General features: G+C 48.4%; 1 protein-coding gene across 2 annotated transcripts in view; it reads right to left on the bottom strand.

The window, feature by feature from the left end:
* The window catches only part of ARHGEF9 (Cdc42 guanine nucleotide exchange factor 9), a 207600-nt gene that overhangs the window by 171271 nt on the left and 9102 nt on the right, over positions 1-27227 (bottom strand). For both annotated transcript variants that reach the window (XM_017817034.1, XM_017817026.1), the window contains exons 2-4: positions 10493-13209; positions 3363-3510; positions 809-918 (exon numbers count right to left, since the gene is read on the bottom strand). In XM_017817034.1, the coding sequence (XP_017672523.1) occupies positions 809-918; positions 3363-3510; positions 10493-13141 (2907 nt within the window). In that variant the 5' untranslated portion in view covers positions 13142-13209. The remainder of the gene's footprint in view (positions 1-808; positions 919-3362; positions 3511-10492; positions 13210-27227) is intronic.

Consider the following 27227-nt stretch of genomic DNA (forward strand, 5'->3'; position numbering starts at 1 on the left):
AAAATTCTTCTGCCATACTCACTAGAAAACTATCCTTGCACCACATTGCAAGCTAGAAAATCTGTTGGGTTTTGGACAACCCAGAGTGCGATATGTTGGGTACCAGCGAAACCAGACTCACAAATACTACAAATCCAAAACAAGACCATGGAATAGCCAAGGTCTCCAGACCTCAAATTCATGGCACAGCAAAAAAAAACCAAGCCCCACCCAAGCAAGGAAACATATCAGACAAATTATACAATTGTTGCCATATTTTCTGAATTTTTCCCAGAGAAAGACGTGAACATCTCCAGGCCCACGACAGCTTTTACTTCCCCTGCTAGAAGCATCATTCACAGAAGAAGAACAAGGTGGATTGTGCCTCTATTTGCAAAACACTTTGGGAAAGAATCAATGACATGAATTTATCACTGAGATGGTGCTGGGGGCAGTACCAAACTCAAAGGACACATGACCAAAAAAGGAAGGGCAAAAATAAATCCATCAAAACCATGGAGCAGACCTAAAGATGATGTGGAACATCACCTGCAAGGGACATTCAGCCACAGGAAATGGAGGTTCAGTGCCTCCATCAGACCAGAAAGCTTCCAATATACACTGAAGGAAAGCTAATTCAGGGGAAAGCACCTGTTCTTTTATTGCCACCAAATGACTCTAATAACAAAAAAATCCCCGTGTATGGCTGGAGGAACCACGGCCTGAGGGAGCTGTTAGCAAAGCAGATTGTTAGTTTGCCAGGCTGAACACATAGCAGGTAAATCCCACCCCTGAGACAGGCATAGGCACGTTCCACACTGCACCTTACCCTACTGATCTGCAGTTTCTCAGCTCCAGGTTTGAAGAGGTTCCACCGACGGCCACCGTTCCTGCAGTTCCCGCGCACCTTCAGAGTCTTTGAAGCCTGTTCGTTCTCAGCTGCCAGGAGAAAATCCACAGGAAGGGGAAAAAAAAAAGGGAATGACAAAAGATAAACGCTGTGCTTTAGCTCAGGCTGGGGGCGGAGGCTGTTCTTTTAAATGAAAGAAACAAAATTGTTTGCAAGAGACTCATTCAACCTCTTCTTTTATAAAAAGAGAGCAGAGGGTATATTTAGGTGCTTTATTTAGTGCTCTTGGGATACAAGAGAAATAGTGCAGCTTGGATACTACAAAGCACAAGCACAAGAGAGCAGAGCCTGGAGCCACATCCAGAGGTGGGGTCAGACAGGCTAGGTGTGGAGCCAGGATGCTCCCCCAGGAGTTCCAGGAAGCAGGAGACCCCCATCTGCACACACAGGGCAACAGCTCCCTGGCCATCACTGACACCAGCACCACTGTAGCAGGACCTGCAGAATTCCCAGCTGGACAGTCACTGTGGGCTGTATGATGCCAGGCCTTGGAGAAGAAACAGCTCCTTGAATTTACAGAAAACAGAAATGGAAAAGGCCAAAAAAACTTGGTTTTTTTAAGGAAACTGGGCTAGTTCTCACCCCAAGAGTTTCAGGCCAGCCCCTCGCAGATGCAGTTCTGCTCTAGCTTTAAGCAAGCAATACCACTTACACCAAACCTCAGCCTGGCCCTGCAGATGGCACATACCCAGGCACAAAGCAGCTTGCAAAGGAGAGGCAAATGAGCTCTACTTTTCCAATCAACCCAAATTTTCATCTCCCCATCCTATCCCACTCTCTTTTTGAGGTGAGGCTGCCATTCTGTGTGAGACTAGAGTCTTTCCCTCCCACAATTAGCAAGCGATTTTAATCCCTTTTTCCATCAGGGTTCCATCTGGCCTGGAGGCACAGGCACGAGGAGGAAGGAAACAGGGCTAGGCACCACACCTGTTCCCCAGTAGCTGCCATCACAGGTACGTGTGGGCCAGGCAGGGCACATGGATGTGTAACCACATCCCCATGGCTGTTCCCAACCCCTGGAGCCTTGTCATCCCTCTCATGGAGAATGGCATCTACAGAAAACAGCCACATTCTGGAATTCTTCCCTAAAAGATGCACAGTGCTGAATTTCTATTTCCTCATGTGCCTCTAACCCAGGCAGAGCTTTCAGACTGTCAGTCATGAGGGGTTTGAAATCAGCACAAATGGTCCCAGGCTTTGGAAGAGTGGAGACCCCCAAACCAAACAGGTTGGGGCCCTGCTTTGCCCAGGATTGAGAGCAGCAGAGCAGGGGTCCTGCTGCAGGCTGGGTGGGCAGCAATCCTGATTTTCTTCCAGCGTTGCTGGGAGAGAGATTGCACTGAGACCTATTTCCTGAACGCTGATGCAGGCAGCCTGCTGCTATTTTTAGCAATACACACTTCACTTTGGAGGCTCAGGGAGAGCCAGGCTGCAGCACGATGCCAATTATAGCAGGAGGCTGCTCCCGGCTCCAGCGCCCACGGGCCATGGAGTAGCACCCGGGAGCAGCGCCGAATCTGGGAATGCTCCCGCTGAGACGTGGGTGACTCCCCATGTGCCAGCAACGTGTGCACCCCGAAAGCAGAGCCAGCAGTTCACAGAAGAGGCAGCCAATTTGCCTTGTCCTTCCTAGTTTTTCTCAACCCTGATGTGCTGCCACCATCCATCAACTGCTCGGATCCCCGGCGTGCTCCTGAGTGATGCCAGCACAGTCTGGCAGCACTCCCGTGCTTGCCCATTGCTAAATCACAGGATTCTTCATGCCAGCAGTATCCCTTCAGGAAATCATCTCCTTACTCTAATTATCAATCTTTTTAATTAGGAGGTTCAAAAATGATGTCATCTATTCAACCATCAGCCAATTTACCTGCCAACACAAGACCCTGCCAGCAAATACATTCCATGGTGCTCTCTCTAGCATCGTGAGCAGGACAAATGCAGGACAGCTCACCCCAGTCTTTGGCTCATGAGATTCCCTTCTTGATGAAGAAAAGTACCCAAGCACAAGAGGAAAAACAACTCCTCACTTCTTCTTGTCTTTCCAAACAAACACGAGACTTGAGTTGTGATCTCAGCATCCATCACCACTCACCACCTCCAAACGATGAGTACTCACGACAGAGGATTCTAAGAGGACAGAGAAAACTACCAAATGTAAACTCACACAGAAGCTGCTGAACACCTCTTACACCTTATGTGCCTACCTGTTCATCTTCTCATAACCAAATTACAGGGACTGTGTTCAGACACACTAAAGAGAGAAAGCAGCCTTATTTCCTAAACACACTATACACAAAGAGACCTTATTAGCCAACAAGCAACTCCTCAGTATGGGGCTATCGGAGCTCCCTCACCTGGTGCCAGGGGTGTAACAAGCCACATTCCTCACTTTTGCACCTATCCCGCCCTTGGCTGGCTCTACAGGAGGGGTGGCATCGAGACAGCCGGGGGAGGAAGATGCAGAGCTACTCACCACGCCGCCGCAGCAGGTGCTGCATGCGCCCGCCCAGCTGGTCCAACCCCTGCGGGGTGCTCTGTGACAGCGGCTCCGAGCGGCACCTCTCCACCAGGACCTTGAAGGGTGGCGCTTGTGGGGACGGCTGAGGAGGATGGGACACCGGCTGCCAAGAGAAGGGTCAGAGAAGAATTTTACCAGTGAGTCAAACTTCAGGCAAAGCAATCACAGAACATATCACAATAACAGAATTTCCAGGACAGAGCACACCTCGGATTGCCCGCTGCAATCTGCCCCCGCTGCATGTCTGACTGCGAGATCGAGACCTGCTGGCTCTGCTGCTGGAGCCCCCAGTGCCTCCATTGCAGGGGGCTCGTCCCTGGAACACAGCAGTATTTGAGTCCAACAACTCCCAGTGGCATTGAGCGACCAAGGCATTTCTGGGAGTAACACTGATGGAGATATCTGCTTCCAGCACAGTGTTTAGGCTACTCTCATGTTCCCAGCTACCAGCAGGAGCACACACAGAAGGGAATTAGCTGGTGCTGAGGACACAGGACTAGCTAAAACATCTGGGGTTGGCTTCACAATGTGCAACGAGGGCTAGCTGCTTGCTAAGGGACAGCAAACAGCAGCCAAGGACTGGTTGGCAGGATGGGGCCTCACCCACCAGCCCCATCAGAGCAAAGGACCAGGCCAGGCCTGGAGATGGTGGCCAGGGTCAGCCAGACTTCAGATCATCAGGCAGGTCCCAGCTAAAGCTGGTGAGTCACTTACAGGTCAGGGGCAGGCCCATGAGGGGAATCTCTGCAGGTTCCTCTGACCATCCATTACAGGGGCCATCAACAACACACGCCTCTAACACCATTTTCTCTCTAATGTTTGTAGCAGCCACTACAGCAATTGGTTTTGTCCTTTTTTTCAGTTATTACAGTGTGCCTTATCTCCTGGGAGAACACATCTTACAGCCTTTGCCATGTTTCAGATGGTCCAAAAGCAAGGATGGGGCAAACCACAGCACTTATAAGAAAACTGGGACCGCCTTCTCTGAAAACACCCAGGTACATTTTTAGCAAAACTAGACCATTTTTCCTAAAAGATTCACAGAGGAAAGCAGGAATTATCACAGCAGCTTCTCTGGAGCTGACTGATGACATCAGCTAACAAGACATATTACTGGTCTATCAAATATTACTTGCATGAATAAAATAGTTCCAGTTGATGGAAGCACCCATATAGCGGTCAAATACCCCAGTTACACCTTAACAGTTGGTAACCCAAAGAATTAGCATATAGAGCTAAGTGGAGAAAAATGTTGGAGGTTTCCTCACTCCAACTTTTATTTTTCTATTCCAGGAGGAAAAGTTCCTGAAAAAGACAACTGTGCTGTGACATTTTGCAGAATGAAATGTCCTTTGTAAAAACATCACAATTCAAACTCCTATTTTTCATTTTATTCTCTATGACATGTGACACTGTGGAAGTCTTGTGTATAATCTTAGAGTCAAGAAATCAGAAGAAAAATCATTTGACAAAGGTCAGGAGAAGCAGACAGGAGGTGTTTCCTTCTGGGAGGCTTCTGCCCCCAATCAGAGATACATCTGTCACACTTCCAGGGCCCTGCTAATAGCTGGGTGCCTGGGATGGTTTGGTGGATCTGTCTAAGGACTCCAGAAGCCCGTTTTCACTGATGGGCTCTTATTTTCATTTAAAGCAGACAGGCTGTAATTACCCCAAAGGCACAGTGGGAAGCTGTGGATGAACTAAGGCTCCATCTCCCATTGCCTGCTCCCAGCACTGTATCCAGTGACCCAGGACACTCCTCTGGGCTGGGTAACAGCTGGGAGGAGGTAAAAGCCTAAGAAAACCTTCCATCCAGGGAAGTTTTGCACACATAGCCCCTTTAGCACACAGACCCAGAGGTTCCCATTCCTATCACTACTCTGATGGCACCACAGAGGTGGCCTGTTGTAACTTTTGAGCCTGGAAATGAGACACAACAAGTAAAACATGTGGAAATCTCAATTATCCATGTGTTCTGTGGCTGGTTATATTATACATGCAAAGCCTATCAGCTTTGCACACTCAACCTACCTTTCCCTGACAATGCTAAAAATACGTTTCCCAAAAAAAACCTCTGCCCCACTATAGATAGCACTAAATACAGGCTTTAATTAAAGATTTTCCTAGCACCTTATGGTTATTACGAATACAAAAATCTGAACAGCTTAAAGATAGGCTTTAGAGATTTTGTCTTCTCTAAAAATAAGATGATTGTCAGACACAACCATATTAAAAGCCATAAATACCCCGAATCTTCATTCTGCAAGTAAATTGCACCTCACTGCAGACAGGAATACAGCGCTCTTTTGGCAACAGCAGGATTTGGAAAGTAAAGCGCTGTTTCTCAACTTGGAAGGACTATAAAGTCTTTTGTAAGCAGCAGACTGAGGAACTGAATAACCAGGAGATGAAGAGAGCTCTGAAGACCAACTCTCGGAGACACCATTTCCTGGTCAGTGCCATTCAAGAGTGGGAGGGAAGGAATAAATTGACTCAGCAATCCCATCTCTGCAGCTGCTCCCAACATGTTCTGCAGCAGAGAGACAATAAAACAATCTCAAGCTAAAGGTCACTATGAACTTGCTGGGCATCACCTGCAATTTCTCATCAAACACAGAAAAAAAAGCTGCTGTATCTTCCTCTCATGAAAAGACACTTGCAGCTGCACTAAAGCAAAACCCCAAACCCGTGGGAGGATCTGAGATATGCCCCAGCTATCAGACAGCAGATCTGCAAACCTATCCTCTGGCATGTGCACACTCAGGCAAATCAGTAATCCTGTGCTTCCAGTCAGACCCACCACACAGGGAGAGGCTCTCATTTTCCCACACAAAGGACACAGAGCAGGAACCACCAAACCTATTAATGCCCTGAAAGCACCAACCCTGCCCCAGCCCTCTGGGCCACTCAGAGCACCATCACACTCCACAGCAGGGAGCACTGGGACAGGTTGGCTCCTGAGAGGCAAAAACTCAACAGCTGCTCAAGAGGAGCATCTGCTGTGATGCTGAGGAGTGAGTTTGATCCCACTGCCCCTTACATAGCCCTGAAACCAAACTGTCTGGAAAACCTGGGCATCCCACTGGCCTGGCACCTCATCCCATGGTTCACACACCGCCTGCCCAGGTTGGCAAGCCTGTAGAAATGTCATTGTCGCACTTCTGGCAATCCTAATGCCCCTGGAGAACGGCCCCACAAACACAACTGGTGTCTGTGCGCAGCCACAACAGCCAGAAGCAAGCGGCAGGCTGCAAACTTTCTGGAGATAAAATCCAAAATCCTATGGAAAAAGGGAAGGTCTGCTGTTCCATAAAAATCACCTCCTATTTCACGAATAAGCCAGCAGAGGGCACAGAAAGACTGCGGTGAAACCCCTCTGCTCTGTCACTGCGAGGGTGACACAAGCCCGAAAGATCCACGGGGCTCAGTCCCAGTGGGTGGCCCTGGGATGAGCAGGGACGATCACTCTGCCAGCAATAAATCTAACAGTTGTTTCTGGGCCCTAAAAACTCTAAACTGATACCTAAAATATGATCTCAGATGCATATTCTTGCAACCTTTCCTCATGTCATTCCAAAGGAGGTATCAAATCCCCCACAAACCTTGTCCAAGGACACAACATGTAGTTTGAAACCCTGATGTGCAGCTGGCACTGCAAACTAATCTACATCGTATCAAAGCTTCCTTACACCTCAATGTCATCTCAAACTACTGCAAGTGGTCCAAGACAATTCATGGGGCTATGCCTGACTCCCTGCAGCAGCGGTCTTCCTACTGGGATGCTTTAGAGGCAGGATGAGGATAATTCCCTTCAGTAGAGGCATGGAAAATGGAAATTTCTAGAGTTTGCAACTGTCCAAAACTTAGTAAAGCCTCCATCTCATCTTTTACTCCATTTCTCATCTCTCTCAAAACAAGGAAGGCACCTTCATTCCAGAGATGCAGCAGTGTGAATGAGTAATTCATTTCCCATTAGAATCTATTTGACCTTTATTCTTCCAATTCTTCAAAACATTTTATCTCCACTGTTTCACAAGTTTCCAGAGCACAGGAGAACTTGGGATGGTGTCTGAAAGCAACTGTCAGGGGGACAGTTTAAGAAGTAAGTGGGTTCTACCTTTCTACAGCTGCTCTTATTAAATGCTGTTGCAATGCTATTTCCTTTACAGCACTAAGATCAAATCCTGTTCAGCTGTTACTTGCCCATAAAATCAGTCAGCTCCTGCCCAAAGACATTACAATTTTAAAAGGCAAGGCCAGGAAAGCAAGAAACAGGAGCATTAATTGCAGGAGAGTACAGCTAAACAGATTTACTTACTGCCAGAACCAACCTGCATGTCCCCCAAATGCCACTCCAGCATCCCTGGTACTACACCAGCCTCAGCCTCTCACACCAAATCCTTACGGATTTGGGCACGAGCCTCAGTGGGAACTAGTACTTTTGTGCTTTCTGTGGGACAATGTGGAAGTTGTTTGGAAAATACTTTCTTCCCTACACTGCTCACAAACTGTACAACTGCTGGGGAACTTGCCTACAGCAGCTGGCCAAGCCAAGCCAAGCCAAGCCACCCTGGCCCGGCAGCATCTTCTCCCTGCTTGAGGTTGAGCATTTCCCTTGAAATACAAAGCCTTCAGTTAATCACAGCAGCCTGGAGGTGGCAGGGCCAACAACTGTCCTGGGGAACAGGTGCCAGCAAAGAGCTGAATTTAGCCCTAAAACAATAAGAGGCTGGAGTTTGCTGCCACTGTCACGCTCAGGCTGAAGTTCCTCCTCTTCCATATTTATTTTTGGTCAAACATTTCCGAGTGCCGCTCCCTGATGAGAGATAGGCGAGCAAATCCCTGGGGGATCTCAGGTCAGTTGTTACTGGAGCTGCTGGAGGACTCTCCAGGTCTGTTCCCATCCCAGAGCATCCTTCCATGAGCCTCACTTTGACTGCTCCGGGTTTGCTGCTGCTGACAATCCATTTTCAAATCTGCAGGGCGAGTCTCTGGGATGCAGGAGGTGTTTACAACCCAGGAGGAGGGCTCTCTGCTCCCTCTCCCTCCCACCCTACAGCTGCTCCTGCTCAGGGAGGAAGCGGCAGCAGCCTGGAGGTCCCGCTACTACCGCCACACGCCACACTCGACGGGAACACGGGGGGAGGTTTCCTGCCCAGTTATCGCAAGCACCATATTTAAGCTTCTTGGTAATGTTTGTAACCTGCAGCAGCTGAGCTGGGACTTACAGTATCTCCTGTTCACACAGCTGAGCTGGGATTCTGCCCTGGGATCACACATGCAGCCACTGCCTTCAGCCAGTGGAGATGTGGCTGCCCTGGTAAAAGGGGGACACTGTTCTCCTCTGCTCCACTCAATCCTTTTGTGCCTCTCTTATCTTACTTAGTCCCCATGAAGGGATATCAAACCACAGCCCTCTCAAGCTCCTCCTAAAAACATTTCTTCCAGAGACCACAAGAAGTGAGCAACCACTACTCACCTCACCTCTGGAGTGCCTGGAATTACACAGTGAGCTGTCCATAATTTGTTGTATTACACAAAACGGAGCAAAAAAACAAATCCAGGAATAACTAACAATGCTCCTGCCCATTTTAGCTGGGAGTCAGAACTTCAGATTTTTTTTCCCCCCCATCATTTCTAATCTGCTGCCAATTTTCAAACACTTCCCCTCTTGGCTCAGAAGCTTCAGTGACCCCTTTTCCAACAGGGAACAGTATCATCACCTCTGGAATATCTCTGGTCTCTCCAAGCCTGAAAGGAAAGGAGGAAGTTCCTTCACAAAACTGACCCAATTTCCCTACCTGGCACCTTAAAAAAAAAGTCATAATTGCAACCGCATCTCATCAGCAGGCAACCAGCTGAGCTGATCACATTGGGTCCTGCCATGTTTTTCCACAATTCCACAACTGGCACAGAGTGACAGAGACTGGCACAGCTGATAGGACTGTCACTGCTCACACTTTCTGCTGCACAGATACACTTGTGCAGGTGATAAAGTGATGGGATGAGAGTTAGGGGATAGTCTGTCAGCTTCAGGAGGCCTTTTCTCATGCCATACATCTCCCTCCCTTATCCACGGGACTTCTGAGGTTTCCTAGCATTAAGCTGGACAAGATAGGTTTGTAATATCCGGAACCTACTGCCCAATACAATGTCCACTTAAATGTTTTGACAATTTTAAGGGCTTTGAAAGACTTGCTTGTACCAAACAGGAATGTCCTGCCCTGATTAGAGCCACCACCACTGCCCACCTCTCATTCAGGGCTGGGTATTTAAAATCCCAAAAGGAAACATCATTTTGTGTACAGACAGATGCAGGGAAGTGCTGATCAGACCCCTCTTGGCATAGAGTCACATTAAGAAGTTATTTTGTTTATATTATGTACCCAGATCCTAAGCAAGGCATTCCACTACAGGCTCAGCACAAACTACTGATGCCACACAACTTTTGACATGTTTGGAGCAGGGACAAAGCTCAGTAGATCTGCCAGAGCAACGACTCAGTGAGCTCTTCAAGATGTGTTTTTATTTTTCTGTTCTTGCACTCCATGCCAGGACTCTGACAGCTATTCTGGACGCTGTGTTGTGACCACCATCATTCAGTAAAAATCAAAACCTACCACCTCTACTGTCATTTTAGGTAAGAAAACAGAGGCCACAGTGCAATTGCTGAATGCTGTTTGTCCACAACACACTTCAAAACTCTCCATTTGCCAAAATCACTCTACTCGGGAGCTTCTTCTTCAAATGCACTAAATGTAAAGAGGAAAAAAATTAAAGGTAGTGCCTACAACCAACTTCTGCTCCACCCTCTTCTAGAGGCACTGATACACACAAATGGTCAAAGGGCTGCAGGAGAAGCAGCTCTGGAGGTTTAACCAAGAGCTCAGGGATACGCCAGGTAACTCAGACTGATATGGTGTCTACTGCCACCATTCACAGAACGATCTACTGAACTGAAGAGTCCAATGAGGATGTATAAGAATGCTTTCACATACAAACCAGCTTCCTAGGATGTACAACAGTGGGGTCTCATTGCAGATATTATAGTAAAAGTTACTCACATTACTCAAAGTTACTCCTACCTTTCCATTTTTGAGCCACCCAGAGGAGACAATCCTGGAGACGTGCACTTGGAAAGGCCGGCACTCTGAGCTGCAGTTAAACTCTTCCACTCCTTCTGTGATCTCCACAGAGTTCTGTTCTACAAATGAAGTGATTCCCCGCTTCTTAAAGCAGCCATCAGTCTGCTCCAAAACTTGCCTTTTCACTGTTGAACACTTCAAGAAAGTCACTACAGAGAAGTCAATGTCAGCAACTGCAGAACAGCCCAGGTCTGCAGCATCCAGGATATTCACAGGAAGATCTTGAGAAGGCGGCAGGTCCCTGCCCATGACCTGACTCTTCTCCAGAGCACTGACAGTATCTTCAATCTCCTCAGTTGGGGTTGTCTCTGGAAGGTGGATTAAAGTCTCAGTCACTACAGAGAAGTCGCCATTGGCAGCTGGAGAATGGCCCAAGTCCACAGTATCCAGCTTATTCACAGGAAGATCTTGAGAAGGTGGCACATCCCTGCCCACAGCCTGTGCCTTCTCTGGAGTACTGCCTGAGTCCTGAATCCCCAGCTCACCTCCCGACAAGTCTTGCAAAGGCAGCTCAGGATTTCTCAAGTCCTGATTATGCAACTCTGCCTTTGAAAGCTCCTGAGGCACTGCTGGAGATGGATTCGTGTCTTTAGCAACCACTGGGGCACAAGCCACATCCTCAGTACCAAGTTTAGTCGGCGATGTCTGTGGAAGGTGGACCTGAGCCTCGGTCACTGTAGAAAAGTCACCATCAGCAGCTGGAGAACAGCCCAGGTCTGCAGCGTCCAGATTACTGACAGCAAGATCCTGTGAAGGTGGCAGGTCCCTGCCCACAATCCTCTCCAGGGTACTGCCAGTGTCTTGAGTCCCCAGCTCACCTCCAGACAAGTCTTGCAAAGGCAGCTCAGGATTTCTCAAGTCCTGAATATCCAGTTCTGCCTTTGAAAGCTCCTGAGCCACTGCTGGAGACGGATCCATGTCTTTAGCAACCACTGGAGCACAAGACACGTCCTCAGTATCAAGTTTAGTCGGCAATGCCAGTGGAAGGTGGATCTGAGCCTCAGTTTCTGCAGGAAAGTCACCACTGGCAGCTGGAGAATGGCCCAGGTCCACAGCATCCAGACTATTCACAGGAAGATCATGAGAAGGTGGCAGGTCTCTGCCCATGACCTGTGTCTTTTCTGAAGTACTGCCCAAGTTCTGAATCATGTCAGTCAGAGTCGTCTGGGGAAGTTCAATCAGATCCTCAGAGGGGTCTTTGCTATTTAGCTCAGCGAAAGAACCATCTGCAAGCTCTGGCAGGTGGGAGATGGATGGTTCTGGCCCAAAAGGAAAAAGTGATGTTCCATTAACCCTGTCATTCCCGCTGCCCAGGGCAGAGGAACCAACCTCTTTGGACCCTTCCGTGGTTCTGCAATGCTGCACCGGCTCCTTCCCCACCAAACTCTCAAAGCTCAGGTTCTCCCACGTGCCTGAATCTGGGGACTGCAGACACGCTCCCACCGTGCAGAAGGCCTTTGCGCTCTCATTCTCAATAACCAAGCCCTCTCTGTGGGAGGCAACATCCTGCCTCCAGCCTCGGAAACTCCGCTGAGGCCTCTTCTCATCGGGGGAAAACGCCCTTGAGGAGCCTCGCAGCCTCCGAGCTGCCTCGGCCACGCTGGTCAGGAACCTCACAACCCCCCCAAAGTGAGTGGCCTTGGCGGCACTGTTGGATTTTTTCCGCTGTCTGGGATTCTCCTCACATCTCGTATCAAAGTCAAAATAAGAAGAGGAATGATCAGTTGTATTTTCTAAGTTCTGGAAATTGGTTTCAGCCCTTTGATCTGGAAGCTTTGAATTATCTTTGCTAGTTAATGAAATTCCTTTCAGATAGCTCCAGACATCAGAGCTCCTTCCTCTCCGGCTCTCCTGTGGGAGCACAGCACACCTCTTTTGATTGTCCCCTTCTGCAACTGCAGGACTCTTAAGGTTTTCAAAATTCAAAGACTCGCTCTTTCTGGCTGGTATTCTGTGGCAGTTACCATCATTATCCTCACTGTGTAATCTGACACTAATATCCCTGAGACATTTACTTTCAATGGCATCAAGTTCAGGAATGCTGATGTTCAGCTCTATGTCTTCAAAAGAGGAATCGAAATCCTCAATGTACCCCGCGTACGAGTGGCGGGAGGGCCTCCGACCGTCCCCCAGCTTCTTCACCCTGTAGACAGCTCTCTGCCCGCTGGCAGGAGGCTCCTCCTCGGGGTCACACGCCACCTGCACTCTGGATGCTCTCAAATCCACATTCTTGGGTGTCCTGGAGGATCTTCCCTTTTTCGACGACCGTACCCTCTCCATGAAGGATGGCTTTTTCAATTCCGAGACCTCAGAGGTAACTCCCAGCAGGATCATGGACTGAGGTCTGTCTTTACTCGTGGAGAGTCCTTTCCTTCGTCTGACGAAATTCCAGATCCGGTTGCCCTTGGTTGTCTTCTTATACCTAGGTGCTTCCTCCCGCTCACTCGGAATTGCGTCGCTGGAGGTGCAGTGCTCAGCACCGCAGGCCTCCAGCGCATCAGTGCTCCCTTCTTCCATGTTCGCTTGGAAAATCCTGTTTGCATATCCATTGGGAACTGTCGCGAGAGGAGTATGCTCTACAACTTCCATCGCCCTGACTCGCAAACTGGGATCAGGGGTCACAGATGCATTGTCTTCAGATTGTTTTCTTCACAAGACTGAGGGAAAAAAGAATAAAGGAACGCAATTAGGAGCAGAAAGCTTTTTTAGGAGGCACATTTGTTAAAGCACCACAAGTCAAATCTCATACCAGTGGCCACAGTGGTTTTGCCTTTGATTCCAGGAAGGCTGAAATTTTGCTCCCAAACCACGATTAAATCTGATTTAAATGACTGAAGGTTTAGTGACCACAAATAAACTTCCTGCATTAAATAAAGTTACCACAAAGTATGTGCAGAATACCACGAATCACGTCTTCGTTTTGCAAGTCTCTGGGACTCCAAATACATCAGAGTACATGGTGGAGAGGGAAAGAGGAAATTCCAGTGAAGTGTCCATGCACATGTCACTGTCATCTTCACCAGCCCCGTCTGCCAGGAATTGGCAACACACTCCCAATGAGTTCAGTCTCTTCAGGGAGGCATTCAAAGTCACGACGAGCCTTTTCCTGGAAGCAATGCAATTCTGAAATACTACAACATCAGAAATCTCATGGAATATCCAAGCCAGATTTTTCCTACTTTAGTGATGGCACCAGCACAGGAATCCCTTGCTGGAACTGGACCACTGAATGAAAGCTGCTTGGCCACCACTCAACACTGCACAAAACACATGTGATCCCCTCCAGTGAGCTCCAGTGAACAGGATTAAAAATACAGATACCCCACATAGAACAGCAATGGAAACCACTCCAAACCCTCTGTGGGAAAACATCTGAACTCCCACTCTTACAGATCCTAAAGCTTCCCTTCCCCTGAAAATACCTCTGCCCTGTCTCACTGCTACAACTTCCCAGGTCCTGAGTCTGGTCCTGGATTTGCTGTCTACCTTTGCAACATGCCAGGCACTAATTGGGATTAAATCCTCTCAATTCCCAACCTTTCTCCCAGGAGGAAGAAGGAAGCAAAAGCAGCAACAATAAGGGGTACAGCCCAGAGACTCAGGTTTGACAATGGAAAACCTCTTTTCCAGTGAGCAGAGGGAGAGCAACACCCACATCAGCACTGTTCATGGTTCCCATATCTATAAAAAAAAAATTAAAGTTACTATATCTGTTAACACAAAGGTTATTAATGCAGCACCTGTTGCCCTGGACACCTCTTGGCCAAGGAAAGGCTCACCCTTGCACTCAGTCAAATGTAGTTGCTTCTACCTTGCCACCACATCTGTCTTACACCCACGGATGGCAGAGACACCACAGAACCAGAGCACAGCCAAGGGAGGTCAGAAACCTTAAGAGAAACAACTTCTATCCCAGTTTTTTATGAACAACAGTCATCTGGCTTTCCACGAGCTACACCGCAGGGGTTGTGCCAAGCATTTTTGGCACCAATAGTACTTAGGGTAGCAGAAATGAATGTTTGCTGCTGTGGTGGGCTGACCATGGCCAGCTGCCAGACTGCCAGACGTCCACTCACTGTGCTGTCTCTCTCCTTCCCCACACAGGACAGGGGGGAAATAAGACGAAAAAGCTGATGGGCTGATATAAAAATATGGTGCTCCCTTACCAATCACTGTCGGAGGCAAGCAGACTGTGACTTGGAGAAAACTGGTTTGATTTATTACCAGTTACAATTGATTTGGATAATGAGAAACAAAGACAAAACTAACACAACCCCTTACCCTCACCCACCCCTTTTTTTCCAGGGCTCAACTTCCCACCTTCGCTCCTGATGGACCTACCTCCCCTCCAGGGGTGCAGGGGGATCGGGAATTGGGAGAGAGACAGTCAGGGCATAACAGGTGTTCTCTCTCCTCCTCCTGCAGAGCCTCCACAGGCCACAGTTCCTGTCAGGAGAACTTGCTCCTGTGGGACCTCCACAGGCCACAGTTCCTATCAGGAGAACTTGCTTCTGTGGACCTCCACAGGCTGCAATTCCTGACAGGAATCACCTCCACAGGTCACGATTCCTGTCAGGAGAATCTGCTCCTGTGTGGGGCCTCCACAGGCTGTGATTCCTGTCAAGAATATGGCCCTGTTCCTTCATTGGGTCTCTACAAGCCACAATTCCTGTCAGGAGAACGTGCTTCAGTGTGGAGACTCCACAGGCCCCATTCCCATCAGGAGAACCTGCTCCTGCGGGGCCTCCACAGGCCCCGTTCCCATCAGGGATCATCCCCCAGCTCCAGCACCTCCTCCCTGTCACCTTCACTGACCCAGGCACTCACAGTGCTGTTCCTCACCTTTTTTTTATCCCCCCCCCACTCGTTTTGGCCATTTCTGCCCTTTATTAAACATGTTTCAGAGAGGCCCTGCCAGCGCTGCTGCCGGCTCTGCCACAGGATGTGGCGGGGCCGCTGTGGGAACAGCTGGGCCAAATACACCCCACAGTTAGATATCCTAAACGTACACTGCCAAATACACCCCAAAATCATATATCCCCAATGTACACTGCCAAATACACCCCAAAAATCATATATCCCCAATGTACACTGCCAAATACACCCCAAAAATCATATATCCCAAATGGACACTGCCAAATACACTCCATGGTTAGCTATCCTAAATGTACACTGCCAAATACACCCCAAAATTATATATCCTAAATGTACACTGCCAAATACACCCCAAAATTATATATCCTAAATGTACACTGCCATATACACCCCATAGTTACACAGCCTAAATGTACACTGCAACATACACCCCACAGTTAGACACCCTAAATGTACACTGCAAATATACTCCATAGTTACACATTCTAAACATACACTGCCAAAAACACCCCAAGGTAACACATCCTAAATGTACACTGCTACAAACACCCCACAATTACACAGCCTACATGTACACTGCCAAATACACCCCATAGTTACACAGCCTCACTGGATACAGCCAAATACATCCCTACACAGTTACACAGCCTCACCGGATACCACCAAATACACCCCCCAGTTACATAGCCCCACGGAACACAGTGCTGACCCTCCACACATGCTGCCTTGCTCTGCTTTAGCCATCTATTTATTCAGCCTCTTGTACTCGCCACCATGGACATTTTAAGAGAGAATCTCCTTCCCCAAGCAGTTTTGGGGCCTCAGCACCACCTGTCACCATTTAAACCCTGGGGCACAAATTCACCCAGGAGCTGTGTTGTCCTGGGTCCCTGCAGAGACCACAGAAGCTTTTGTTCCCAAAAAAACAAAGGTTTAGCAGGACAGTTCCTCCATCTGATACTTGAGGAGGAGACCAGCTCCTCATTCCTCAGGCTGTCGCTCTGGGATGCGAGTTATTCCCAGACATCCCTGCTGCAACTTAAAGACTAACATATTGGAATGGGTTGGAAGGAATGAAAAAAAAACAAAAAGAGGGTTTGAGTCGTTTCAAGTCATGCAGGCAACTGGCAGCAAAAGACAGAAATCACAAATGGTCCCTTTTTTTTGTTTGTTTGTTTTCTCTTTTCAGTTTTATGTTTTATTGTTTTGGGTTGGGTCGATCCTGCATGAGGAAAGATTCAAAGGGAAGAGGCTTGTCTGTGAAGTCTTTGGAGGGATGTTAGCATGGAGAAGACAGGCTGTTCCTCATGTGTCAAGTAAAGAGATCCCACAACAAGGGACAGATCCTGCACAGCTCTCCCCAGAGAAGCAACAAAACCCAGAACAGGATGCAAAAGTGGCTTTAAAATTAATTTTTTTTTAATTTTTTTTAAACAGCTTTAAGCCAGATGTAAATTAAAGCCATCACCACTAAGCCAGACCTGAGTGCTCTGAGCAGAAAGGAGACCCATTCTGTGACCAGTGGTCAGTGGCTCCTCTCCACTTTCCCCTTCACCACAGCCTACCCTAAGCCTCTCCTCATCTTTGAAACCATCACCAAGACTTTGACAGAGATCTCCCTGAAGGATGAGTGGGATAGGAGGACATAAAATGGTGCTCAAAAGCCCTTTTGGTCAGCTGACAGCAAATACTGAGGTGAGGGAAGCACCTTATCAGTGTGTAATTCCCAGCAATCACAGGACTGCACACACTGAGATCACAGGCTGACCTTGGTAGGAGCCACAGCTTCGTTAGCACCCACAGTTCCAGCACTGTCCCTGAACCAGCTCCAGCCCAAGGATTGGCACTGCCTCACCCAGAGCAAAGCCTCCCACCACCAAGGCAAATTCTCTGCACATGAACAAATTCCAGCCAGCTTCGCTCAGTCCTCCCTGAGCAGGTGCCAAGATCTGCTACACTCCGCTGACTGACACAGCCTCCGAAATGAGCGTCTGCCACTGTGCAAACACCCCCAGCAGCATTCTGGTGGGAAACCTATGCTTCAAGTAAGCCAAACAGGGCAGAGGTGGCCTTACCAATCGAACCACGTGGGCTCGGGGGCATTAGGGTCCACAGTGACAAAATAAAACTTGACTATGGAGGAGAACAGCCATGAGAGTGTCTGATGAACCATTACTCGCCTTTCTGGGGTGCAGGGGAAAGAGGTTTGGAAGAATCACTTTGAGAACACCTATTACCCAGAAAACTATACCACTTAGTCAACCATATGTTTATTTTTCCCCTCTGATCTGGGACTACCATCACTGTATGAAGGGCTTTAACCACAGAAAACATGAAGTAACACAATTACCTTATACCTCTTCCTAGTGGACTTCCTCGGAACTACCTGGAGCTCAAGGAGGAGGGTGGCTCAGCCAGGCTTGGAGGTTCCAAAACACACAGCACCTCATCCAGAGAGGAAGATGGTTTTATAAAACCCCAGCTATCAACCAAACACCACAAACAGCTCCAGTGTACAGGGGCTACTTTGCCCTCTGCATGAGACCCTGTTCTCACCACACAAGCAGCAGTCCTTCATTCTGAAAATCCACTTCCCTTTTCCAGGTAATCAAGGTGGACAAACAAGCTGGAATTGATGAAATCCGCAGCCAGGGGCACCAGGTGTGTTACACAAACATCTATATCTACGGCCACAATTCCCCCTCCAAATTCTTTCCATATTTTTTGTATTATCCAAATCTTTAAGAAAGAACTACGCACGCTGTATCTCACCCACGATTGCACAACATTTCCTTGGCAACAGGCTCTTCCTGCATGATACAGGTGGGAGTAATAGCAATTTTGCTCCTTTTCAGTGTGATTTAGCAGACAGACAAGCAGAAACATCACCACAGGCCCAGGGAACACCCACTGAAGTTAACAGTTCTCGCAGATTTAAAAGACACCAAATCAGGCCTAAGCAATCAGGGCTGTCACAAGCCATCACCCAGGGAATGATGCTTTTCTTGGGCAATCTCCTTCTGCTGAGCTCTTAGTAACCTACAGGAGTCATCCACAACCAGAGCAAAAACAGGGTCTATAGGCAGCAGGGTAGAGAGACCAGGTAGAAAGGAAGCATCAATTAGGAAAGGTCTGATCCAGGATGAGTTTTCTCAAGAGATCTTAATGACGCAAAGAAACTGCTCATTTAACAATGCCCAGTTCAGGCTGATTGTCAGGCAGGCACCACACAATCCCTGAAATCTACTTCAGACCAAGCAGTTTTGGGGTAACTAGCAGAAGTATCTTTTTTCAAAAAATATTTAGTGCTGAGAAGCCCTGTGAGGGTGGGGAGGCCCCTGGCACAGGTTGCCCAGGGAAGCTGTGGCTGCCCCATCCCTGGAAGTGTCCAAGGCCAGGTTGGATGGGGCTTGGAGCAACCTGGGATAGTGGAAAGTATCCCTGCCCATGGCAAGGGTTGGAACGAGATGATATTAAAGGTTCCTTCCAACCCAAACCATTCTGTGATTCCATGATTCCTAGGCATTGTGGAATTCTGAAGAATGCATATTCCATGTTACAGTCAAATTGTAAATCCCCTCTATCAAGCGATCCAACAGAAGAACTATTTTGACTGGGGCCCTGAGAAATAACAAGCCTTTGAAGGGAACAAAAAGGAAATTGGCAGGAGGTTGCCCTTGGGGCAGCCCAGACAGAATCACATGCCAGAAACATGCTCTCCACCACAGAGCTCCTGGCTGGAAGCACCTGGAGAGACCTGAGGTCATCCAACAGGGTTTTGGAGCCAGAGGTACAGAGGGTCTGAGGCTCAACCACACCCTGCCTGCAAAGCTGACATGGGGGGGTTCAAGCCATGTCACAAATAGTCGGTACAAAAGCCCAGCTCTTCTTGGCACCATGACCACCTGTGCTGTGCTGGGTGTTCATGGACAGGATCTGCACTTGCTGCGGAACAGTGACTCCAGACACCCCGCTAAGGCTCTCCATCCCCCTTCTCTCAACTTTCAGCAGTGCCAGATTTGCTCCAAACCCCCCTGTCCCCCCCAGCAGCGCGCAGGACATGTGAGCGGGAGGCCTGCGGATGGCGCAGCCTCGCAAGGAGCTGCCAGAGCTGGAATGCGCCGAGGGCCCCCAGGGACACCATCTTCCACTCGGCTCTTCCTCTGCAGGATCCAAAATAACAAACAAGAAGGAGCCCTTGGCCATTGTTTCTCGGGGAAGGGGGGTGACGGGGAGAGGGCACGCGGCGCAGCCTGCCAGAGGCACGGCTGAGCTTAGGAAGTCCTGCCTGGGCTTCGGCGTATCCGCTCCTCTCCAGGAGGGGCAGGGGGAGGCAGGAAGGAGAGAAAATAGAGAACAAATGATCATGTAGCCCTTGAGAGAAACCTGTCTGCTCTCAGAGAGTGTATTTAGCCCAAGCATGCAGCGCCTCTTGCTATACAAAAGAAAAAGAGGAAAGAAAACCCCGCCAGTTCTTCCGTTACCATGTTCTACTCCCGAAAAAAATGGGAGGAAACAGATGTTAAGCTCTCCAGCATCAGGAAATTATCTCTTTCATGAGGGTACAGTTACTTCAGTGTATTTAGGTCAAACAAATAGGGGGAGAATCATGATTTCTCCCCCTTTCAGTTTATGTCTCTGCAGACATTTCAAGCTCTCTGGGTTTTTGTTTTGTTCTTGAAGGACATCGAAGGACCAAGCACAGAGCTGTCTTTGCTCACAGAGCACAACCAGAGGATGCAGCCTGATGAACAATCCCCTGCCCACCTGGCAGACCCCCAGCTCTCAGCCAACCAAACCACAAACCACTGCAGCCCCTACAAAAATTTGGCACCTCCTGTTTATGGGTCAAGGAGGAAGATTTGCTGCTGGGCTTTGGCCAGACATGGCAGCACTGCAGCTTGCTTAATGATATTTTTTTTTAAACAGAAAAGGAGGTTAAAGGAGCATGGAGGAGAGACTTGGGTGAAACATCTGCAAAAGGGATCTCCAGGCCATCAGCAGGCACAGTTACGACTTTCCGGTGCCGGCTCCCCAAGGAGCGCTGAGCCAGTGCCCGTAGGAAGTGACCATAGAATTGAACCAGCGTTTTACATGCTCTGCAAAATACGTTACACAGGAAGTTAAACCCCCTCATTAGGAGCAGGAGAGCAGTCTGAATCGCTTTTCAGTCAGGAGTGGACAGACCTTATCAAAACAATGACTTTAAGAATCACAGAATAGTTAAGACCTCCAAGATCATCAAGTCCAACAGTCAACCCAGCACCACCACCATGTTCGCCACTAAACCACGTCCTCAAGTACCATATCCACATATTTTTTGAACACTACCAGGGATGGTGACAACACCACTGCCTAGTGGCTGAAGGGACCCTGCAGCAATGGCCTCCTCCATCACTGAGGGCAGACTACCAGACAAATTAACAGCAGGCAAACATGCTGCATTCCCTGTGGCAGCAGGCATCTGCCCCATACAGTTTACACTGGTTTAAGGCAAAGCTTTTACAGTCCTGGATCTGCATTTGTGCTCCTGTTAATTCAATCTCCAGTGGGCAGACGGATGGATGCACAGACAGACAGCTCCAGCCCTGTATTCACAAGGACGGAACTCAAAACTCCAGGCTGAGTAAATCAGTTCACTCATGTATAATTTAAACATTACTTCCTTCCCATTTCAGGGAGCTTTAGAGTTTGTGTGGTGGCTAAACACAATGAAATTAGAGCAGGAGAATCTTGCCTGAGGCCACGGAAGAGAGAGAGAGAGAGTTGCTCGACTGCATCTGTCAGACAACCTGGGCTTGTGCTGGTGCTGCTAGGGGAGGGACCAGCTCACAGCAAACACCAGCAGCTCCACGCTGGGGGCTTGGTGGGCCTGCTGAGATGGGGGGGCAGTGCAGAGGGGTGCCAGGCACCTCCAGGGTACCAGCCCTGGGCTCTGCAGCACACTGAGCTCTAGAATCTTCCACTAAGCCAGGAACAGCTTTATACACACAGTGCCTGCACAGGAAAGGGGAGAGAGTTCCTTGTGTCAAACTGAACAGAAGAAACTCAAGGAAAAAAAGCCCGTGTTAACTGGAATCAAACGATGAACATACAACAGATTAGTTCCTGCTGATGGCGAATTTCAGAACAAGCCTCTCACAGAGCTCAGGCAGCTTTGGCACTGTACCTGTGCTAAATGTTCCTCCACCCTTGCAGAGCTGACCCAGGAACTGCAGATACACCTTCTGCCCACTGAACCGTGGCAGCATCACCCCTTGCACACTTCCATTTCCCCTGCTTTGCAATTCTAAATTCTTCTGCTCTACAGAAAATAAAACTGAGGTAAGTATCAAAGAGGTCCAAAAGGATCTGTTCAATATCGACACCCAGGGACTCCCAACAAAATGAAGGAGCCTGAAAAAGTATCCTCTGCCAGAACAAGGTGATGTTTTGATGCACAACAGCTGTTTCCCCAACCTCCCCAGCTATTTGGCACCAACTGTGGTCACTGTAATACAGAAATATCTGCCATTACACATAGATTATTTAAGCTGCTCAGGAATCAGTTGAAAGTAGTTAATTATACGTAAGAACACTTAATTACTATCCAGTAGCATATGTAGGTACTCTAATACCACAGTGATGAGCTAAACACAAGAGAACAGGCAGATTCAGGGGTCTACACCCATACACACCTCACTAATGCCAGCTCAACACCAAGCCATCCTTCAGGAGGATGCTGGGAGGCAACGGCTTCATGATGCTTGTGACTTACTCTGCATTCCCAGTTAGTCAATTTAGTGGAGATGCCTCAAGAACATTATAGATGTGATATGTCTTAAAAATCCTTTCCTTCTCCATAAATCCTTAAGCAAGAAAGCATGGCTGCCCGTGGGCTGAACATCAGGGCAGAAATCAGTAGCCAGCGCTTAATTGTTTATATCTTGAGACAAAGATAGTGTCTAAATAATTGTCTATTGTATCCCAGAGACAGTACAGGAAAGCTCTTCCCCTCGCCAGGAGCCTACAGGTCACACATGCTTCTGCCATAACATTTGCTATAAATAATCCTCAGTTGAGCAAAGGTCTGTGCTAGTTACAGAGCAAGGCAGTACTGTGCTCCTATCGGTTTCAGCCATTACCCCTCCCCAGAGAGTGCATATCCTACCCTATTGTTCCTGCTCAAATGTTTGAAAGAATTATTTTTTCCTTGTTTCTTTTGTTTGGAGAGTTTATTTATATTTCCTCTTTGACATGGAATTACTACTAGAAAAAAATAAGTGCCATCTTTACAAGGCAGCTCACCGATGCCAACACTGAAACGAGGTGCAGAGGATCACGTTTGTAGGATATTGCCATAGTTACAGACCTCCCAATCTGTGATTCTGTGTTAATGTATGTTCAACACATTCAGATCAGGATTAGAAACAAAGAGCTGGGTGCCAGCGCTGGCCCCAAATTCACAAAGACTGGGAGCACATGCAGCAACCCGTTCTGCTCAAGCATTTCAAAGAATTTTTTCAGCATGTTACTCAGCCACTCCCTTACATGGCCCTGGTGATGTCAAAGAGCATCTCACATGTACTTAACTGCCTCCTTCCAAGCCCTATTTTTACCTCCAGACCAAGTAACCCATTCTTTTAGGCAGATACACAGGTGGGATTTCCCCGTACTCCTTTTCCCCGTGCCCTTTGACACAACCATACGAGCACAGGACTGGACAGTTGGGGCTCACCTCCCCAAGCACCACATTATGGAAAACCCAACTCATCAAGCAAAGCCTTCTAAATACAAGGTGACGTATCTTCTTGCCATGCTCTGAAATTGCTGTCAAGTCTCACTTTAGAGCCCCAGGTGGAAGGTGTACAAGTGTCACAAGCAAACAATTCCTTTAGGAGTCTTATGCACTGCTTTTGAGTAAAATCACCTCGGTTTCTAGGTGTTTGGAGGTTGGATGTTCCAAATAGGCCCAAGATACCCACTGTGCCTTCAGCCATTGCTACAGTCCAGGATATCCAGCTCAGGAAGACAGGCAGCCTCGAATAAAAATTGCCTTTAGGCACATAAAAAACCTAACCTCATGTTTCCAGAAAAGCACGGTGATGCCTCACGCCTGGCAGCTCTTGCACTGGGGCTTTTCACCCCAGAGAGGTACAGAGCTTTTGGGAGTCTGACACCTTACTTCTCCCTCACAAGGCTGGCACAGAAGTCTCAAAAGTCACACGGTGCCTCCCAGACATGCAGACACCTTTCTCCTGCCTTCCTCCTCCACAGCAACACCAAACTCCATCCTTATCTGCCTCCAGAGCAGTGACAACCCATCCAGGAGTGCCCGGTCAGCCCAGGGAGACACACGGTGATGCTCTGCAGGAACTAGGGGCACATGGGTGATGTTCAGAGCCCAGATTTGGTGGCTGTTGTAGGTGTTACCGTGTATTTGTGCAGTCCAGCTTGAGCAGAGCTACTCCTCACATGCACAGCTCGTAACCCAAGGCTTCAAACCCACAGTCTGCCAGGGCCAGCCCGCTGTGAGGATCCAACACGGACACTAAACCAAACAAGCCGAGTTTGGGCAGACACTGGGAGCACATCCCTGTCTGGATTGCTCCATGGTCTCACTAGCGTTGGCTTTGCCCTGCAAAAGGGGCTGTCAGCTCACATTCCTCACGCTCCAGGGCCCCACTCCAGCCAGCCACACTGCACTGGGTGAGGCAGCTCCGAGCACCGGGAAACAGCGCACTGGGTGAGGCAGCTCCGAGCACGGGGAACCAGCATCGGGTTCAATTACCATCACTGTTGAGGCGCTTTCTCACCTCCTGCCACACATCCCGGCCCCCGGGATGGGGCTGAGCACACACAGGTGTCTCCTCTGCCTTCTCACCCTGCCCTCCTCAAGGATCCACCCAGCCCTTTTTTTAGGGTTAAAAAACTCAGCAGAGCAGGAGCAGCTAAAGGTTCCCTTCATCATTATTTATGGAATAAAGCCTGAATCTTTTTTTTTTTTTTTTACAAGGTGCTGGGGATTATATTTCAAAGTACTAGGCATCTTTCTATTTCACTCTCTTCTATATTCTGTATATTCTATAGTCTCTCCAACGAATCCTTTTCAACAGTAAGTGAATTTATTGCTATGAGTGGCAAAGGACTAAAAAAAAGCCATGAGCAGGATAGGAGAGGACCAGTCACCCTGAAAGTGCCCACTGCATCCCCACTGCAACTCCAAGGATGAGCCCAGCACACCTGCATCTTCACCTATGCTTTAAAAGCACAAACAGTCCATGAACACATCCAAGCAACATCTAGTTTTTGCAGGAAATTGCACTGCATGGATATCCAAACACTGCTATTGTGCCAAAAAAACAACATGCTGGATTGCCATCACACAGACCTGAATTCTTTCTAGGTTACAGTGTTCAGCAAATGCTGAGCACCAGTGATACCTGCCCTTAGTTCTGGAGAGCCCTGGAACGCCACAGCAGCCAGGCACCGGGCTGCAAATCCAGCAGCACGCCTTGGAAAAGATAAATATATATGTTCTGCAAGGACATGCATCCTATGGAGGCACAGGACCAGCCCACAATGAGCTGTGGCACAGTGGCTTGTGTTTGCTCAGGGACTGGGTTCAAACCCTGTTCAGCTGGTGCAGGAGCTGCAGGAACTCCCACACAGCTCGACCTGCCTGCACAGGCAGGGCAGGACCAGCCCCAGCTCCCAGGGAGCTCCCAAGCACTGCCAGCCTTCACAAAAGCTCTCTGGATGTTACTCCAGCCCGGTGGTGTCTTGTATTTGGCTGGAGCCAGCACTCAGCACCAAGGTTTACCGGCCATATGCTGTGTCTTTGCTTCGTGCTGACACGTTTCCTTCCCGTAGTAAAATGACTGGGCTCTCCCCTACATAGGCTATATGGGAATAAAAATCTTTAAGGAGTCAAGCCTTCCTGTCCATCCCACTCAAGAAGCATCAAAAGTGCACTCTGAGCCATGCTCATACCCAACCATTTGGCACAAGGGCTGAAGACATCAGGGTGAAGACAGCAAATACTTTGACAGGCTACTGGTCCCAGTGACAGCACCTTCCCACAACCACTGTGATTCACCACTCACGTCAGCAGTGGAAAAAGTGACCCCTTCTTCCTTCAGAGGAAACAAGAGACGTGCTTAAAAAAAGGTTTTTTAAGAAAACTTGAGCAAAACTCAATTCCCACAGAACCAGAGGGATCTTCCATGGACTTTAATCACTCCTTTTCTTGTGTGTCTTTAAATATTCTCCCTCCTCCAGCAGGCAAACAAGTGTCAATCCCAGCAATGGCACTTGCAGAACAGCCACTATTTCACAACTACCTGCAGCAAGAAAATCAAGAAACCTGACACAGCATGTCGAAAATAATCTCCCTGAAAGAGGTGGCAACTGGGAAGAGTTGGAAAGAGCTACCCCTGGTACAGGGGCTTCGATCCTGCCTGTGGATACAGAAACACATCAGACAGTGACTGCTCTGCCCACGGCTCTCAGTGGATGACAAAACAGGCCCAGGGAAGGCAGGAATGAGGCAGCAAGAGAAGCACCCAAAGAAAATCAATCTTTGTGATCCTCACACCAAGGGCATTCGCCCACGTTCAGTTTGTTTCCAATCCTGAAAGAAGCCTATGCTGAACTTCCCTCCCAAGCTGCACCTCCTCTGGCTCCTTCAACAAGGAATGGATGCAAGAGCAGAGAAGGAGCAAATGAAGAGATAAAATAATTAAGCATCTCATCTGTGAGCTGGGTTATATGCTCATTTTTGGGGTTGGCCTGTGTAGAGCCAGGAGCAGGACTTCGATGATGCTCGTGGGTCCCTTCCAACTCAAGACATTCTGATTCCATGAACACAAAGTTCTCACCCATCTCTACAGCAACGCAGCTCCACAGCCGCCAGTTCAAATCCAGCTGTTATTTAACCAGCTCAAAACATGATCTTCCCATACCCCAGTAGCTAGAAATCACAATTTAAGCTGCACGAGGCCGAACCCCAGCTTACTACCAGCAGCAAAAGAGCAGATTAACACAGGGCTCCAAAGGGTACTTCGCTGGACTCTTTGCAGAAGATCTTGTCCCAGATTGTAGCTTCTCTAGAAACCCTCCTGCACACTCAGGAAATGCTCACAATCCATCCATCCCAAAGACACCCCTAACCCAGCTCCCTCAACTCCTCTCCCACTGCCAGGGAGGAAAGCCGTGCCTTTAAGCATCAAAATCAGATTTCCCACTGACCTGCTCAAACACATATTTAGGTGCCTAAACTAAACTGCAATTAGGGGTCTCAATATTCATTCTTGCAGTGTGTTGTTACCCTCATGCAGCAGAGGGGATATAAAGAATCAGGGAAGTGCAGCACAGAGGGCTTCCTCCAACACCACCTAAACCCACAGCTCCTTCCTGCTTCCAGCAGAAGTTGCACCTCCTTTTGTGTGTTTGAGGGAAGACAGACAATGCTTTTGGTCTCCTGAACAGTGCCCCAAGGAGCATCCAGCAGTCAGTCTTTGTCCCCTGGCCACAGCACTGCACAGATCCACGGAGTTGTCCTGCAGCATCCTGCAGTAAAGCTCTGCCCAAAAAACTTCTTTTTCCTGTTTTCATCTCTGTCTTGTTAAAAACATCTATGCTGCAGCTGTAAATAAAAGTTAAATTTTCCAGGAATCAAAGAAAGGTGCCTAGAAAGATTATAGAGTAATTATTACTCAGAAAGTTCAAGTCTGAAATCATAGGGATAGACTTCCTGTACTTCCTATAGACCATTTTTGTGGCATTGCCCTCATCCTTTATGGGTACAAAACCCACTGAC

The sequence above is a fragment of the Lepidothrix coronata genome, unplaced genomic scaffold, assembly GCF_001604755.1.
Source record: "Lepidothrix coronata isolate B3197 unplaced genomic scaffold, Lepidothrix_coronata-1.0 Scaffold2, whole genome shotgun sequence".
In the NCBI taxonomy this organism is placed as follows: Eukaryota; Metazoa; Chordata; class Aves; order Passeriformes; family Pipridae; genus Lepidothrix; species Lepidothrix coronata.